Source organism: Pseudophryne corroboree, chromosome 6 (genome assembly GCF_028390025.1).
Source record: "Pseudophryne corroboree isolate aPseCor3 chromosome 6, aPseCor3.hap2, whole genome shotgun sequence".
NCBI lineage: Eukaryota > Metazoa > Chordata > Amphibia > Anura > Myobatrachidae > Pseudophryne > Pseudophryne corroboree.
Window position 1 is genome coordinate 79,506,562 of NC_086449.1, and position 16,790 is coordinate 79,523,351.

The 16,790-nt window shown below is 48.2% G+C and overlaps 1 protein-coding gene across 1 annotated transcript in view; it reads right to left on the reverse strand.

Annotated features, from left to right (window-relative positions):
- Positions 1-16,790, reverse strand: part of LOC134936265 (tetraspanin-1-like) — a 117,976-nt gene that overhangs the window by 13,071 nt on the left and 88,115 nt on the right. Inside the window, exon 8 of the mRNA XM_063931273.1 lies at positions 10,444-10,572. Coding sequence (XP_063787343.1) covers positions 10,444-10,572 — 129 coding nt within the window. The remainder of the gene's footprint in view (positions 1-10,443; positions 10,573-16,790) is intronic.

Consider the following 16,790-nt stretch of genomic DNA (forward strand, 5'->3'; position numbering starts at 1 on the left):
GCGAGAATCCGACAGCGTCATGATGACGTTCGGGCGCGCTCGGGTTAACCGAGCAAGGCGGGAAGATCCGAGTCGCTCGGACCCGTGAAAAAAAACATGAAGTTCGGGCGGGTTCGGATTCAGAGAAACCGAACCCGCTCATCTCTAATATAAATGGAAGAAAAGTGGGAGTTCAGCACTATATACTGTACATATCAGAGGGGGTGATTCACACCTGATCATAGATGTGCTAAATGTAGCACAACTATGATCAGATTCTCTGACATGCGGGGAGACGCCCAGCACAGGGCTAGTCTGTCCTGCATATCAGGCCCTAACACCCCCCCCTCCCCCCAGCACAGGTGCGAAAGCATCGCACGGCAGCAATGTTTTTGCACCAGCCAAGTAGCTCCCGCCATGTTCTGGGTCGCAGCGGCTGCGTGTGATGCCACGCAGCCACCCATTGGCATTCTAACACCATTGACATCCCGCCTCCCGCCCCTGCCTATCAGATAGGAAGTCAATTGCATATACTAGTCACCAGAATGGAGGTCTCCTGTATACACCAGTCACCAGACTGGAGGTCTGCTGTATACACCAGTCACCAGACTGGAGGTCTCCTGTATACACCAGTCACCAGACTGGAGGTCTCCTGTATACACCAGTCACCAGACTGGAGGTCTCCTGTATACACCAGTCACCACACTAGAGGTCTCCTGTATACACCAGTCACCAGACTGGAGGTCTCCTATATACACCAGTCACCAGACTGGAGGTCTCCGGTATACACCAGTCACCAGACTGGAGGTCTCCTGTATACACCAGTCACCAGACTGGAGGTCTCCTATATACAACAGTCACCAGAGTGGAGGCTTCCTGTATACACCAGTCACCAGACTGGAGGTCTCCTGTACACACCAGTCACCACACTAGAGGTCTCCTGTATACACCAGTCACATGAACGACAGTCTCCTGTATACACCAGTTACCAGAATGGAGGCTTCCTGTATACACCAGTCACCAGACTGGAAGTCTCCTGTATACACCAGTCACCAGAACGGCAGTCTCCTGTATACACCAGTTACCAGAATGGAGGTCTCCTGTATACACCAGTCACCAGAATGGAGGTCTCCTGTATACACCAGTCACCAGACTGGAGGTCTCCTATATACAACAGTCACCAGAGTGGAGGTCTCCTGTATACACCAGTCACCAGACTGGAGGTCTCCTGTATACACCAGTTACCAGAATGGAAGTCTCCTGTACACACCAGTCACCAGAGTGGAGGTCTCCTGTATACACCAGTCACCAGACTGGAGGTCTCCTGTAGACACAAGTCACCAGAGTGGAGGCTTCCTGTATACACCAGTTACCTGACTGGAAGTCTCCTGTATACACCAGTCACCAGACTGGAGGTCTCCTGTATACACCATTCACCAGAATGGAGGTCTCCTGTATACACCAGTCACCAGACTGGAGGTCTCCTGTATACACCAGTCACCAGACTGGAGGTCTCCTGTATACACCAGTCATCAGAATGGAGGTCTCCTGTATACACCAGACACCAGACTGGAGGTCTCCTGTATACACCAGTCACCAGACTGGAGGTCTCCTGTATACACCAGTCACCAGAATGGAGGTCTCCTGTATACACCAGTCACCAGACTGGAGGTCTCCAGTATACAACAGTCACCAGAATGGAGGTATCCTGTATACACCAGTCACCAGAATGGAGGTCTCCTGTATACACCAGTCACCAGACTGGAGGTCTCCTGTAGACACAAGTCACCAGAGTGGAGGCTTCCTGTATACACCAGTTACCAGACTGGAAGTCTCCTGTATACACCAGTCACCAGAACGGCAGTCTCCTGTATACACCAGTTACCAGAATGGAGGTCTCCTGTATACACCAGTCACCAGAATGGAGGTCTCCTGTATACACCAGTCACCAGACTGGAGTCTCCTATATACAACAGTCACCAGAATGGAGGTCTCCTGTATACACCAGTCACCAGAATGGAGGTCCCCTGTATACACCAGTCAGTCACCAGACTGGAGGTCTCCTATATACAACAGTCCCCAGAGTGGAGGCTTCCTGTATACACCAGTCACCAGACTGGAGGTCTCCTGTACACACCAGTCACCACACTAGAGGTCTCCTGTATACACCAGTCACCAGAACGACAGTCTCCTGTATACACCAGTTACCAGAATGGAGGTCTCCTGTATACACCAGTCACCAGACTGGAGGTCTCCTGTATACACCAGTCACCACACTGGAGGTCTCCTGTAGATACAAGTCACCAGAGTGGAGGCTTCCTGTATACACCAGTCACCAGACTGGAGGTCTCCTGTATACACCAGTCACCAGACTAGAGGTCTCCTGTATACATCAGTCACCAGACTGGAAGTCTCCTGTATACACTAGTCACCAGAATGGCAGTCTCCTGTATACACCAGTTACCAGAATGGAGGTCTCCTGTATACACCAGTCACCAGAATGGTGGTCTCCTGTATACACCAGTTACCATACTGGAGGTCTCCTATATACAACAGTCACCAGAGTGGAGGTCTCCTGTATACACCATTTACCAGACTGGAGGTCTCCTGTATACACCAGTTACCAGAATGGAGGTCTCCTGTACACACCAGTCACCAGAGTGGAGGTCTTCTGTATACACCAGTCACCAGACTGGAGGTCTCCTGTATACACCAGTCACCAGACTGGAGGTCTCCTATATACAACAGTCACCAGAATGGAGGTCTCCTGTATACACCAGTCACCAGAATGGAGGTCTCCTGTATACACCAGTCACCAGACTGGAGGTCTCCTATATACAACAGTCCCCAGAGTGGAGGCTTCCTGTATACACCAGTCACCAGACTGGAGGTCTCCTGTACACACCAGTCACCACACTAGAGGTCTCCTGTATACACCAGTCACCAGAACGACAGTCTCCTGTATACACCAGTTACCAGAATGGAGGTCTCCTGTATACACCAGTCACCAGACTGGAGGTCTCCTGTATACACCAGTCACCACACTGGAGGTCTCCTGTAGACACAAGTCACCAGAGTGGAGGCTTCCTGTATACACCAGTCACCAGACTGGAGGTCTCCTGTATACACCAGTCACCAGACTAGAGGTCTCCTGTATACACCAGTCACCAGACTGGAAGTCTCCTGTATACACTAGTCACCAGAATGGCAGTCTCCTGTATACACCAGTTACCAGAATGGAGGTCTCCTGTATACACCAGTCACCAGAATGGTGGTCTCCTGTATACGCCAGTCACCATACTGGAGGTCTCCTATATACAACAGTCACCAGAGTGGAGGTCTCCTGTATACACCAGTCACCAGACTGGAGGTCTCCTGTATACACCAGTTACCAGAATGGAGGTCTCCTGTACACACCAGTCACCAGAGTGGAGGTCTTCTGTATACACCAGTCACCAGACTGGAGGTCTCCTGTAGACACAAGTCACCAGAGTGGAGGCTTCCTGTATACACCAGTTACCAGACTGGAAGTCTCCTGTATACACCAGTCACCAGAACGTCAGTCTCCTGTATACACCAGTCACCAGAAAGGAGGTCTCCTGTATACACCAGTTACCAGAATGGAGGTCTCCTGTATACACCAGTCACCAGAGTGGAGGTCTCCTGTATACACCAGTCACCAGACTGGAGGTCTCCAGTAGACACAAGTCACCAGAGTGGAGGCTTCCTGTATACACCAGTTACCAGACTGGAAGTCTCCTGTATACACCAGTCACCAGAACGGCAGTCTCCTGTATACACCAGTTACCAGAATGGAGGTCTCCTATATACACCAGTCACCAGAATGGAGGTCTCCTGTATACACCAGTCACCAGACTGGAGGTCTCCTATATACAACAGTCACCAGAGTGGAGGTCTCCTGTATACACCAGTCACCAGACTGGAGGTCTCCTGTATACACCAGTCACCAGTCTGGAGTTATCCTGTATACACCAGTCACCAGAATGGAGGTCTCCTGTATACACCAGTCACCAGACTGGAGGTCTCCTGTATACACCAGTCACCAGACTGGAGGTCTCCTGTATACACCAGTCACCAGAATTGAGGTCTCCTGTTTACACCAGTCACCAGACTGGAGGTCTCCTGTATACACCAGTCACCAGACTGGAGGTCTCCTGTATACACCAGTCACCAGAATGGAGGTCTCCTGTATACACCAGTCACCAAACTGGAGGTCTCCTGTATACACCTGTCACCAGAATGGAGGTCTCCTATATACAACAGTCACCAGAGTGGAGGCTTCCTGTATACACCAGTCACCAGACTGGAGGTCTCCTGTATACACCAGTTACCAGACTGGAGGTCTCCTGTATACACCAGTCACCAGAATGGAGGTCTCCTGTATACACCAGTCACCAGACTGGAGGTCTCCTGTATACACCAGTCACCAGACAGGAGGTCTCCTGTTTACACCAGTCACCAGAATGGAGGTCTCCTGTATACACCAGTCACCAGACTGGATGTCTCCTGTATACACCTGTCACCAGAATGGAGGTCTCCTATATACAACAGTCACCAGAATGGAGGTCTCCTATATACAACAGTCACCAGAATGGAGGTCTTCTGTCTACACCAGTCACCAGACTGGAGGTCTCCTGTATACACCAGTTACCAGAATGGAGGTCTCCTCTATACACCAGTCACCAGAATGGAGGTCTCCTGTATACACCAGTCACCAGACTGGAGGTCTCCTATATACAACAGTCACCAGAATGAAGGTCTCCTGTATACACCAGTCACCAGAATGGAGGTCTCCTGTATACACCAGTCACCAGACTGGAGGTCTCCTATATACAACAGTCCCCAGAGTGGAGGCTTCCTGTATACACCAGTCACCAGACTGGAGGTCTCCTGTACACACCAGTCACCACAGTAGAGGTCTCCTGTATACACCAGTCACCAGAACGACAGTCTCCTGTATACACCAGTTACCAGAATGGAGGTCTCCTGTATACACCAGTCACCAGACTGGAGGTCTCCTGTATACACCAATCACCACACTGGAGGTTTCCTGTAGACACAAGTCACCAGAGTGGATGCTTCCTGTATACACCAGTCACCAGACTGGAGGTCTTCTGTATACACCAGTCACCAGACTAGAGGTCTCCTGTATACACCAGTCACCAGACTGGAAGTCTCCTCTATACACTAATCACCAGAATGGCAGTCTCCTGTATACACCAGTTACCAGAATGGAGGTCTCCTGTATACACCTGTCACCAGAATGGAGGTCTCCTATATACAACAGTCACCAGAATGGAGGTCTTCTGTCTACACCAGTCACCAGACTGGAGGTCTCCTGTATACACGAGTTACCAGAATGGAGGTCTCCTGTATACACCAGTCACCAGAATGGAGGTCTCCTGTATACACCAGTCACCAGACTGGAGGTCTCCTTTATACAACAGTCACCAGAGTGGAGGTCTCCTGTATACACTAGTCACCAGAATGGCAGTCTCCTGTATACACCAGTTACCAGAATGGAGGTCTCCTGTATACACCTGTCACCAGAATGGAAGTCTCCTGTATACACTAGTCACCAGAATGGCAGTCTCCTGTATACACCAGTTACCAGAATGGAGGTCTCCTGTATACACCTGTCACCAGAATGGAGGTCTCCTATATACAACAGTCACCAGAATGGAGGTCTTCTGTCTACACCAGTCACCAGACTGGAGGTCTCCTGTATACACGAGTTACCAGAATGGAGGTCTCCTGTATACACCAGTCACCAGAATGGAGGTCTCCTGTATACACCAGTCACCAGACTGGAGGTCTCCTTTATACAACAGTCACCAGAGTGGAGGTCTCCTGTATACACTAGTCACCAGAATGGCAGTCTCCTGTATACACCAGTTACCAGAATGGAGGTCTCCTGTATACACCTGTCACCAGAATGGAAGTCTCCTGTATACACTAGTCACCAGAATGGCAGTCTCCTGTATACACCAGTTACCAGAATGGAGGTCTCCTGTATAAACCAGTCACCAGAATGGAGGTCTCCTGTATACACCAGTCACCAGACTGGAGGTCTCCTTTATACAACAGTCACCAGAGTGGAGGTCTCCTGTATACACCAGTCACCAGACTGGAGGTCTCCTATATACAACAGTCACCAGACTGGAGGTCTCCTATATACAACAGTCCCCAGAGTGGATGCTTCCTGTATACACCAGTCACCATACTGGAGGTCTCCTGTACACACCAGTCACCACACTAGAGGTCTCCTGTATACACCAGTCACCAGAACGACAGTCTCCTGAATACACCAGTTACCAGAATGGAGGTCTCCTGTATACACTAGTCACCAGAATGGCAGTCTCCTGTATACACCAGTTACCAGAATGGAGGTCTCCTGTATACACCAGTCACCAGAATGGTGGTCTCCTGTATACGCCAGTCACCATACTGGAGGTCTCCTATATACAACAGTCACCAGAGTGGAGGTCTCCTGTATACACCAGTCACCAGACTGGAGGTCTCCTGTATACACCAGTTACCAGAATGGAGGTCTCCTGTACACACCAGTCACCAGAGTGGAGGTCTTCTGTATACACCAGTCACCAGACTGGAGGTCTCCTGTAGACACAAGTCACCAGAGTGGAGGCTTCCTGTATACACCAGTTACCAGACTGGAAGTCTCCTGTATACACCAGTCACCAGAACGTCAGTCTCCTGTATACACCAGTCACCAGAAAGGAGGTCTCCTGTATACACCAGTTACCAGAATGGAGGTCTCCTGTATACACCAGTCACCAGAGTGGAGGTCTCCTGTATACACCAGTCACCAGACTGGAGGTCTCCAGTAGACACAAGTCACCAGAGTGGAGGCTTCCTGTATACACCAGTTACCAGACTGGAAGTCTCCTGTATACACCAGTCACCAGAACGGCAGTCTCCTGTATACACCAGTTACCAGAATGGAGGTCTCCTATATACACCAGTCACCAGAATGGAGGTCTCCTGTATACACCAGTCACCAGACTGGAGGTCTCCTATATACAACAGTCACCAGAGTGGAGGTCTCCTGTATACACCAGTCACCAGACTGGAGGTCTCCTGTATACACCAGTCACCAGTCTGGAGTTATCCTGTATACACCAGTCACCAGAATGGAGGTCTCCTGTATACACCAGTCACCAGACTGGAGGTCTCCTGTATACACCAGTCACCAGACTGGAGGTCTCCTGTATACACCAGTCACCAGAATTGAGGTCTCCTGTTTACACCAGTCACCAGACTGGAGGTCTCCTGTATACACCAGTCACCAGACTGGAGGTCTCCTGTATACACCAGTCACCAGAATGGAGGTCTCCTGTATACACCAGTCACCAAACTGGAGGTCTCCTGTATACACCTGTCACCAGAATGGAGGTCTCCTATATACAACAGTCACCAGAGTGGAGGCTTCCTGTATACACCAGTCACCAGACTGGAGGTCTCCTGTATACACCAGTTACCAGACTGGAGGTCTCCTGTATACACCAGTCACCAGAATGGAGGTCTCCTGTATACACCAGTCACCAGACTGGAGGTCTCCTGTATACACCAGTCACCAGACAGGAGGTCTCCTGTTTACACCAGTCACCAGAATGGAGGTCTCCTGTATACACCAGTCACCAGACTGGATGTCTCCTGTATACACCTGTCACCAGAATGGAGGTCTCCTATATACAACAGTCACCAGAATGGAGGTCTCCTATATACAACAGTCACCAGAATGGAGGTCTTCTGTCTACACCAGTCACCAGACTGGAGGTCTCCTGTATACACCAGTTACCAGAATGGAGGTCTCCTCTATACACCAGTCACCAGAATGGAGGTCTCCTGTATACACCAGTCACCAGACTGGAGGTCTCCTATATACAACAGTCACCAGAATGAAGGTCTCCTGTATACACCAGTCACCAGAATGGAGGTCTCCTGTATACACCAGTCACCAGACTGGAGGTCTCCTATATACAACAGTCCCCAGAGTGGAGGCTTCCTGTATACACCAGTCACCAGACTGGAGGTCTCCTGTACACACCAGTCACCACAGTAGAGGTCTCCTGTATACACCAGTCACCAGAACGACAGTCTCCTGTATACACCAGTTACCAGAATGGAGGTCTCCTGTATACACCAGTCACCAGACTGGAGGTCTCCTGTATACACCAATCACCACACTGGAGGTTTCCTGTAGACACAAGTCACCAGAGTGGATGCTTCCTGTATACACCAGTCACCAGACTGGAGGTCTTCTGTATACACCAGTCACCAGACTAGAGGTCTCCTGTATACACCAGTCACCAGACTGGAAGTCTCCTCTATACACTAATCACCAGAATGGCAGTCTCCTGTATACACCAGTTACCAGAATGGAGGTCTCCTGTATACACCTGTCACCAGAATGGAGGTCTCCTATATACAACAGTCACCAGAATGGAGGTCTTCTGTCTACACCAGTCACCAGACTGGAGGTCTCCTGTATACACGAGTTACCAGAATGGAGGTCTCCTGTATACACCAGTCACCAGAATGGAGGTCTCCTGTATACACCAGTCACCAGACTGGAGGTCTCCTTTATACAACAGTCACCAGAGTGGAGGTCTCCTGTATACACTAGTCACCAGAATGGCAGTCTCCTGTATACACCAGTTACCAGAATGGAGGTCTCCTGTATACACCTGTCACCAGAATGGAAGTCTCCTGTATACACTAGTCACCAGAATGGCAGTCTCCTGTATACACCAGTTACCAGAATGGAGGTCTCCTGTATACACCTGTCACCAGAATGGAGGTCTCCTATATACAACAGTCACCAGAATGGAGGTCTTCTGTCTACACCAGTCACCAGACTGGAGGTCTCCTGTATACACGAGTTACCAGAATGGAGGTCTCCTGTATACACCAGTCACCAGAATGGAGGTCTCCTGTATACACCAGTCACCAGACTGGAGGTCTCCTTTATACAACAGTCACCAGAGTGGAGGTCTCCTGTATACACTAGTCACCAGAATGGCAGTCTCCTGTATACACCAGTTACCAGAATGGAGGTCTCCTGTATACACCTGTCACCAGAATGGAAGTCTCCTGTATACACTAGTCACCAGAATGGCAGTCTCCTGTATACACCAGTTACCAGAATGGAGGTCTCCTGTATAAACCAGTCACCAGAATGGAGGTCTCCTGTATACACCAGTCACCAGACTGGAGGTCTCCTTTATACAACAGTCACCAGAGTGGAGGTCTCCTGTATACACCAGTCACCAGACTGGAGGTCTCCTATATACAACAGTCACCAGACTGGAGGTCTCCTATATACAACAGTCCCCAGAGTGGATGCTTCCTGTATACACCAGTCACCATACTGGAGGTCTCCTGTACACACCAGTCACCACACTAGAGGTCTCCTGTATACACCAGTCACCAGAACGACAGTCTCCTGAATACACCAGTTACCAGAATGGAGGTCTCCTGTATACACCAGTCAACAGACTGGAGGTCTCCTGTATACACCAGTCACCACACTGGAGGTCTCCTGTAGATACAAGTCACCAGAGTGGAGGTCTCCTGTATACACCAGTCACCAGACTGGAGGTCTCCTGTAGACACAAGTCACCAGAGTGGAGGCTTCCTGTATACACCAGTCACCAGAATGGAGGTCTCCTGTATACACCAGTCACCAGACTGGAGGTCTCGGAACGCTATCCACCAGAACATTCTCCAGATTTGGCTACAGGAGATGCATAGGTCCATGTTTGTAGGTCTGAGTCTCAATAATAACACATTTCCAAGGTGAATCCTAGTAGATATAGTATATGTCATTTCTATGTTGCAGTACAGGAACAGGTACAGTACAAGGTGTACCTGATTTCATAATATCATTCCCCTCTTTTTCCACCCAAAATTTTTAAAACAAAACGTATTGAAAGTTCTGATGAACCCAGATTAGCAGCGGGAAAAGGTTGCTAGAACTGTTTTACTTATTGGGTGCCTAAAATAAAGTAAGGTTTAGCCATTAAGGCCCCCATTTACCAAGCCTTGGATAGTGATAAATAGCATGCTGATAAAGTACCAACCAATCAGCTCCTAACCTCCGTGTCACAGGCTGTGTTTAAAAAATGACAGTTAGGAGCTGATTGGTTGGTACTTTATCACCGTGCAATTTATTACTCTCCAAGGCTTGATAAATAGGGGCCTAAGTTCTTAACAAAGTTCTGTTGAAATGGTTATCCCAGGAATTAATTAAAATTTATGGATAATCTAGGAATAGTTGGGATATATAATATATAATAATTTATTTGTCAGATATAAAATGGACACAGAGGATCTATAACGTGACATTACCAGAGCTACTGGATAAATCTAGAATTTATCACAAGAATGAGAAAAAAGGAAATGAAATGGTCACATGTTCACCTTAGTTTTGATGTTATCCGCATTGCAGGGCCTAGTGTCGGAGCAGCACACCGGCGGGTACTCCTGGTTATTCTGATAATAGAGGGAGTTGTTGAAATCTTGAAACCCGTTAAATCCGCAGCATTTAAACTGAGAAAAAAGAGAAAAAGACAGGGACACGTTCATTGTCATTTATCATGATAAAATAGTAAACTACAGTGTTTTTGTGATGTCAGATTCAAATCATTTAAAAATGCTATTTTCTTTATTAAATGATTTATTCAAATAATAGATGTTTTCTTTTTTTTTTTACGTTTGGTTTAACACATTTTATTTAATTTTAACTTTTTTTAATTTTTTTAAATTGTTTTCTACATTAGTGCTCGGCATTCAACTATGCGGAGCCCATTTATCAAAGTATATTTGTGGCTATATCGCCGAAAACACCCATTTTTGGAGGTTAGCCGCAAATATTAGGCATCTCCTGAATGTAAGAAGGAGGGATCGCAGCAGGTACCTAAGATGCCTGCAACGATCCCTCCATTGCTGCCTACAGCCGCATCCCCTATAGGTTTCTATGGGTGATGAGATGCTACTCGATTTACCAATATCCGGAATGTGAAGCATTCCCGATATTGGTCTCCACAGCTACCACCATCTGGGCTACAGACCGCATTACCGACCAGGCAGAGGGTTCCACCGGAACCCTCCCTTGAAGTGGCCTCTGTGCCGAACGGTCAGCCGCCACAGCACATCGCAGGGAGGTGCTCCTTTTACTGCCCATGTCCCTGCATGTGCTGCATCATACATTTGGGGGATAGGATCACATAATATAATGCAATCCTGGCCGGTAAGATCTCTGCCCACATCGTATTCAATATGCGATTCATGAAAAATGGGCCCCTAAGTCCCCCATCCCCGGCAAACCCTCCGCAGGAGGCTTAAAGTCCCAGGTGTGACGGTATATGTAGAATCCATACAGCGGCTTAAAAATAAAAGGAGGGTGAAAGCAACGCTGTTGTAGGTGACAACTCCGCAAACTCCTATAAAATGGGATAAATCCCACAATCTAGCAAAGCTGTTGAATTCACAATTTAATAGCTCACATATTGTAGAAGTTGCCCATAGTAACCAGCCAGATTCTGCCTATCATTTATCTAGACCATGTGCAGGGGTGTTTCAAGAGAGGAGGGGACCCGCGTGCAGCCTCTGTCGCATGGGCCCCCCTTCTCTCCGGCAGCAGAAGGCTCTGGCATAATGCAGGTCTCTGGGAAAACATGGCACCCGCGCCTTGTTCCCGGGGACACCTTCAGTGCGCATGCGGAAATCTCGTAAATGGCTGCAGCTGCCATTTTTTGAGTGATATGTTCTCGCACAGCAGGGCCACCATCGCAGGACTCTGGAGGGGTAAGTATAATGTATGGGTGCAGTGAGTGTAGTGTGGGCCCCTTTGGACCCAGGGGCCCGTGTACACCACACTCACTGCATCCAGTATAGAAACGCCTATGATCAGGTGTAAAATGATAGCTACAATATGATGGGTTGTTATGGACAATTTATCCACTTGTCCTTTTTAGAAGTTTTAATTAATCTAACTGGGTTACGTTTATGTGACCGGCGGTAAGGAGACTGCTGGTCACAATACCGACGCCGGGATCCCACCATATGAAAATCCTGATGGTCGGCATGCCAACCAACAGGGACTATTCCCACTCGTGGGTGTCCAAGACACCTATAGAGTGGGAATATAACCTGTGGCCAGCGCAGCAGGCCCGCAAGGGTCTTTATTCCACTCGCCCCCCTGCCAGCCATCCGACAGCTGGGATCCCGCCGTCGGTATTGTGACCGCCGGTCACACATACCCAATGCATCTAACTCTAAGGGGGGAGTGTAATAGGGTGTGAGAATCAGAAAGTGAGAGATTTTGTGAGCGTTTTCCAGATTTGTAGTGACAATCAATTACATGACAAAACCAGATTGATTTTGCCATGTAAAGGATTGCCCCTTAAAAAATTAAACAACAGGAAAGCTCTCACAAAATCTCTCACTTTCTGATTCTCACACCCTATTATATCCCCCCTAAGTGTTGAGCTTTGTATCGAGATACTAACAGTTTTATTTTATTTTTAACATTGAGAGTCCTGTGAGTTGTGAGCAGGTTTTGCAATTCAGATAATGATACCAATTGCAAGACCCAGAGACCACTGGAAAAGAAGGTTAAATGTCTGTGTTATATTGTACAGACATTCTGTTAGGTCTCACAATGATTACACTTTCTACAGTATACAGTATTATCCGCAGCGCTTTACAGAGAATATTTGGCCTTCACAACAGTCCCTGCCCCAGTGGAGCTTACAATCTATATTCCCTATCACATTTATACACACACACAGTCATACTAGGGTTAATTTTGTTGGGAGCCAAATTAACCTACCAGTATATACAGTATCAAGTGATGCGGCCAATCACGGTAACAAAAAAAATGTTTCCCCCAATGTATCAAATCGTCTTCTCGATTTCTGAAGATTATAATGAAACCACAGAAAACGTGAAACAAAAGATTATTGAAATCTTGTCCAAACACAAACTAGCCCAAATTGTGCAAATAATATCTCTGCCAAATTCCATTCTGTCTGTAAACTTCTTATCAAAGGCGTGGAGGAGATCCTACAGTAGTTACTGAATGCCCTGCACACCTTGGGGTATATTTACTAAAATTCGTATTTTTCCGAATGAGGTTAAAGGTCAATCACGAATGACATTGAAAGTGTAAAATTGCAACTTTTTGAATTTATGACGACTAATTCACTAAGCTGTCGTATTCTGCATTTTCGTATTTACCGATGTCGATGTCATTCGTATTTTTTGTCAGTGTTTTACGGGAGTGAATTGTAAAACACTGCCGACTTTAACACAATGAATCTCGGCCGGATCTGTGAGATCCGTGCTGGGCTTCATTGTGCACCTTTCGTAAAAAATAAAACATTGCTAAAATTAAAAAAAAAATTGCGTGGGGTCCCCCCTCCTAAGCAAAACCAGCCTCGGGCTCTTTGAGCCGGTCCTGGTTGAAAAAATATGGGGAAAAAATTGACCGGGGTTCCCCCATATTTAAACAACCAGCACCGGGCTCTGCGCCTGGTCCTGGTTCCAAAAATACGGGGGACAAAAAGCGTAGGGGTCCCCCGTATTTCTGAAACCAGCACCGGGCTCCACTAGCTAGATACATAATGCCACAGCCGGGGGACACTTTTATATTGGTCCCTGCGGCCCTGGCATTACATACCCAACTAGTCACCCCTGGCCGGGGTACCCTGAAGGAGTGGGGGCCCCTTCAATCAAGGCCCCCCCCCCCCTCCAGCCACCCAAGGGCCAGGGGTGAAGCCCGAGGCTGTCCTCCCCATCCAAGGGCGGCGGATGGGGGGCTGATAGCCTTTGAAAAAATGTGAATATTGGTTTTAGTAGCAGTACTACAAGTCCCAGCAAGCCTCCCCCGCAAGCTGGTACTTGGAGAACCACAAGTACCAGCATGCGGTGGAAAACCGGGCCCGCTGGTACCTGTAGTACTACTACTAAAAAAATACCCCAATAAAAACAGAAGACACACACCTTGAAAGTAAAAGTTTAAATTATACATCCACACCTCCAAACATACATACTTACCTATGTTCACACGAGGGTCGGTCCTCTTCTCCATGTAGAATCCATGGGGTACCTGTTGGAAAAATTATACTCACATAATCCAGTGTAGATCGGTCCTCTTCTGTTCTATTTGTAATCCACGTACTTTGCAAAATAAAAAAACGGACACCCGACCACGCACTGAAAGGGGCCCCATGTTTTCACATGGGACCCCTTTCCCCGACTGCCAGGAACCCCCCCTGACTTCTGTCTAAGAGGGTTCCTTCTGCCAATCAGGGAGCGCCACGTCGTGGCACCCTCCTGACTGGCTGTGTGCTCCTGTAGTGTATGTCAGGCAGCACACTGCAGTGATACAATGTAGCGCCTATGCGCTCCATTGTAACCAATGATGGGAACTTTGTGGTCAGCGGTTGACCGAAAGTAACCTCACCGCTGACCACAAAGTTCCCACTACAGGAGCACACAGCCAATCAGGAGGGTGCCACGATGTGGCGCTCCCTGATTGGCAGAAGGAACCCTCCGAGACAGAAGTCAGGGGGGGTTCCTGGCAGTCGGGGAAAGGGGTCCCATGTGAAAACATGGGGCCCCTTTCAGTGCGTGGTCGGGTGTCCATTTGTTTTATTTTGCAAAGTACGTGGATTACAAATAGAACAGAAGAGGACCGATCTACACTGGATTATGTGAGTATAATTTTTCCAACAGGTACCCCATGGATTCTACATGGAGAAGAGGACCGACCCTCGTGTGAACATAGGTAAGTATGTATGTTTGGAGGTGTGGATGTATGAATTAAACTTTTACTTTCAAGGTGTGTGTCTTCTGTTTTTATTGGGGTATTTTTTTAGTAGTAGTACTACTACTACAGGTACCAGCGGGCCCGGCTTTCCACCGCATGCTGGTACTTGTGGTTCTCCAAGTACCAGCTTGCGGGGGAGGCTTGCTGGGACTTGTAGTACTGCTACTAAAAACAATATTCAAATTTTGGCAAAAAGGCTATCAGCCCCCCATCCGCCGCCCTTGGATGGGGGGGACAGCCTCGGGCTTCACCCCTGGCCCTTGGGTGGCTGGAGGGGGGGACCCCTTGATTGAAGGGGCCCCCACTCCTCCAGGGTACCCCGGCCAGGGGTGACTAGTTGGGTATGTAATGCCAGGGCCGCAGGGACCAATATAAAAGTGTCCCCCGGCTGTGGCATTATGTATCTGGCTAGTGGAGCCCGGTGCTGGTTTCAGAAATACGGGGGACCCCTACGCTTTTTGTCCCCCGTATTTTTGGAACCAGGACCAGGCGCAGAGCCCGGTGCTGGTTGATTAAATATGGGGGAACCCCGGACAATTTCCCCCCCATATTTTTTCAACCAGGACTGGCTCAATGAGCCCGGGGCTGGTTTTGCTTAGGAGGGGGGACCCTACGCATTTTTTTTTGGCAAATTTAACACTTTCCCAACCCTTCCCACTGATAAACATGCACGGATCTCATGGATCCGTGCATGCCTATCAGAACACGGTAAAAAAAAGCAGGTCTGTTTTATTTTAGCACTTTTTCACGATTGGTATTTTTTCACGGCAGTGTTTGGCTATTGTCGGCAGTGTTTGTGAATTACACTTTTTAGTAAATGACCGAGTTCTACCAAATTACAGGCGTATTTGACCGATGGTGTATTCATTCGTATTTTTTTTCTTGGACTTCCAAAAAAATACGAATGCCCTCATCACTGCCGTGATTTGAGTTTAGTAAATTCCCGAGATGACACTTTGAAGAAAAAACACCATCTCGGTCAAAATCGGGACCTTAGTAAATATACCCCCTTGTGCACACACAAAATATTTGTTTTCCTTATGTTTATTCTTTGTTAATTAGTTCTATAAATTCAACTGTTAATTGGGTCCATTGATCCTTTGTTTATTTACTTGTTTATTAAGTTTCTTATATTGCGCAGCAAATTCCGTTGCTCTTTACAATTGTAAACAATAGTGATAAAACTAAACTGGGTAATAACAGACAGTCATGGAGGTAGGAGGGCCCTGCTCGCAAGCTTACAATCTATATGGAAATAGGCAGTGATACACAAGGATAGGTGCCATCTATTGCACAATGGTCCACCAGATTTCAAAGGTTCTTGGTGGACTATATGACATGGTCACCCAGCAGTGTTGGCCTGGGGTCAGGAGGATGGGAAAGTGAAGAAAGAGAAAATATGTGAGGCTATGTGTGGATTGTACAGTGGGGATGTAATTGGATAGTTATTATAACAAATAACATTTATGTAACACAATGATGTTGAATGCCCTAACACGTACACAGTAGCGGATCTTGCCACGGGCAAGCAGGACTTTTGCCCGGGGCGCCGCCTTCCGGAGGGCGCCGCACCATGGCAAGATCCGCTACTGTGCCCCCCGCCGCTGTGCCCCCCCGCTGTGAAGGAAACCAGACGCTACGCGTCTAGTTTCCCTTCGTGGAGGGGACCTTTGCTGTGCGGTGCGCGATGACGTGGCACAGACGCTAGGGGTCATAATTGACCTCTAGTGTCTATGCTGATCCGAGGAGAGGAGCGGCGCCGGCGGCTGTCTGCAGTGGTCTGGAATCAGGAGCGGGGATAGTAAGTATACAATTTTTTTTTCTCTTCCAGCGGCACTACAGGGGGCACAAATGGGGGCGTAACTGACCACGCCCCCGTATGAAGCCACGCCCTATCATTTTGCCCGGGGCGCCACAAGGGCAAGAAACGGCC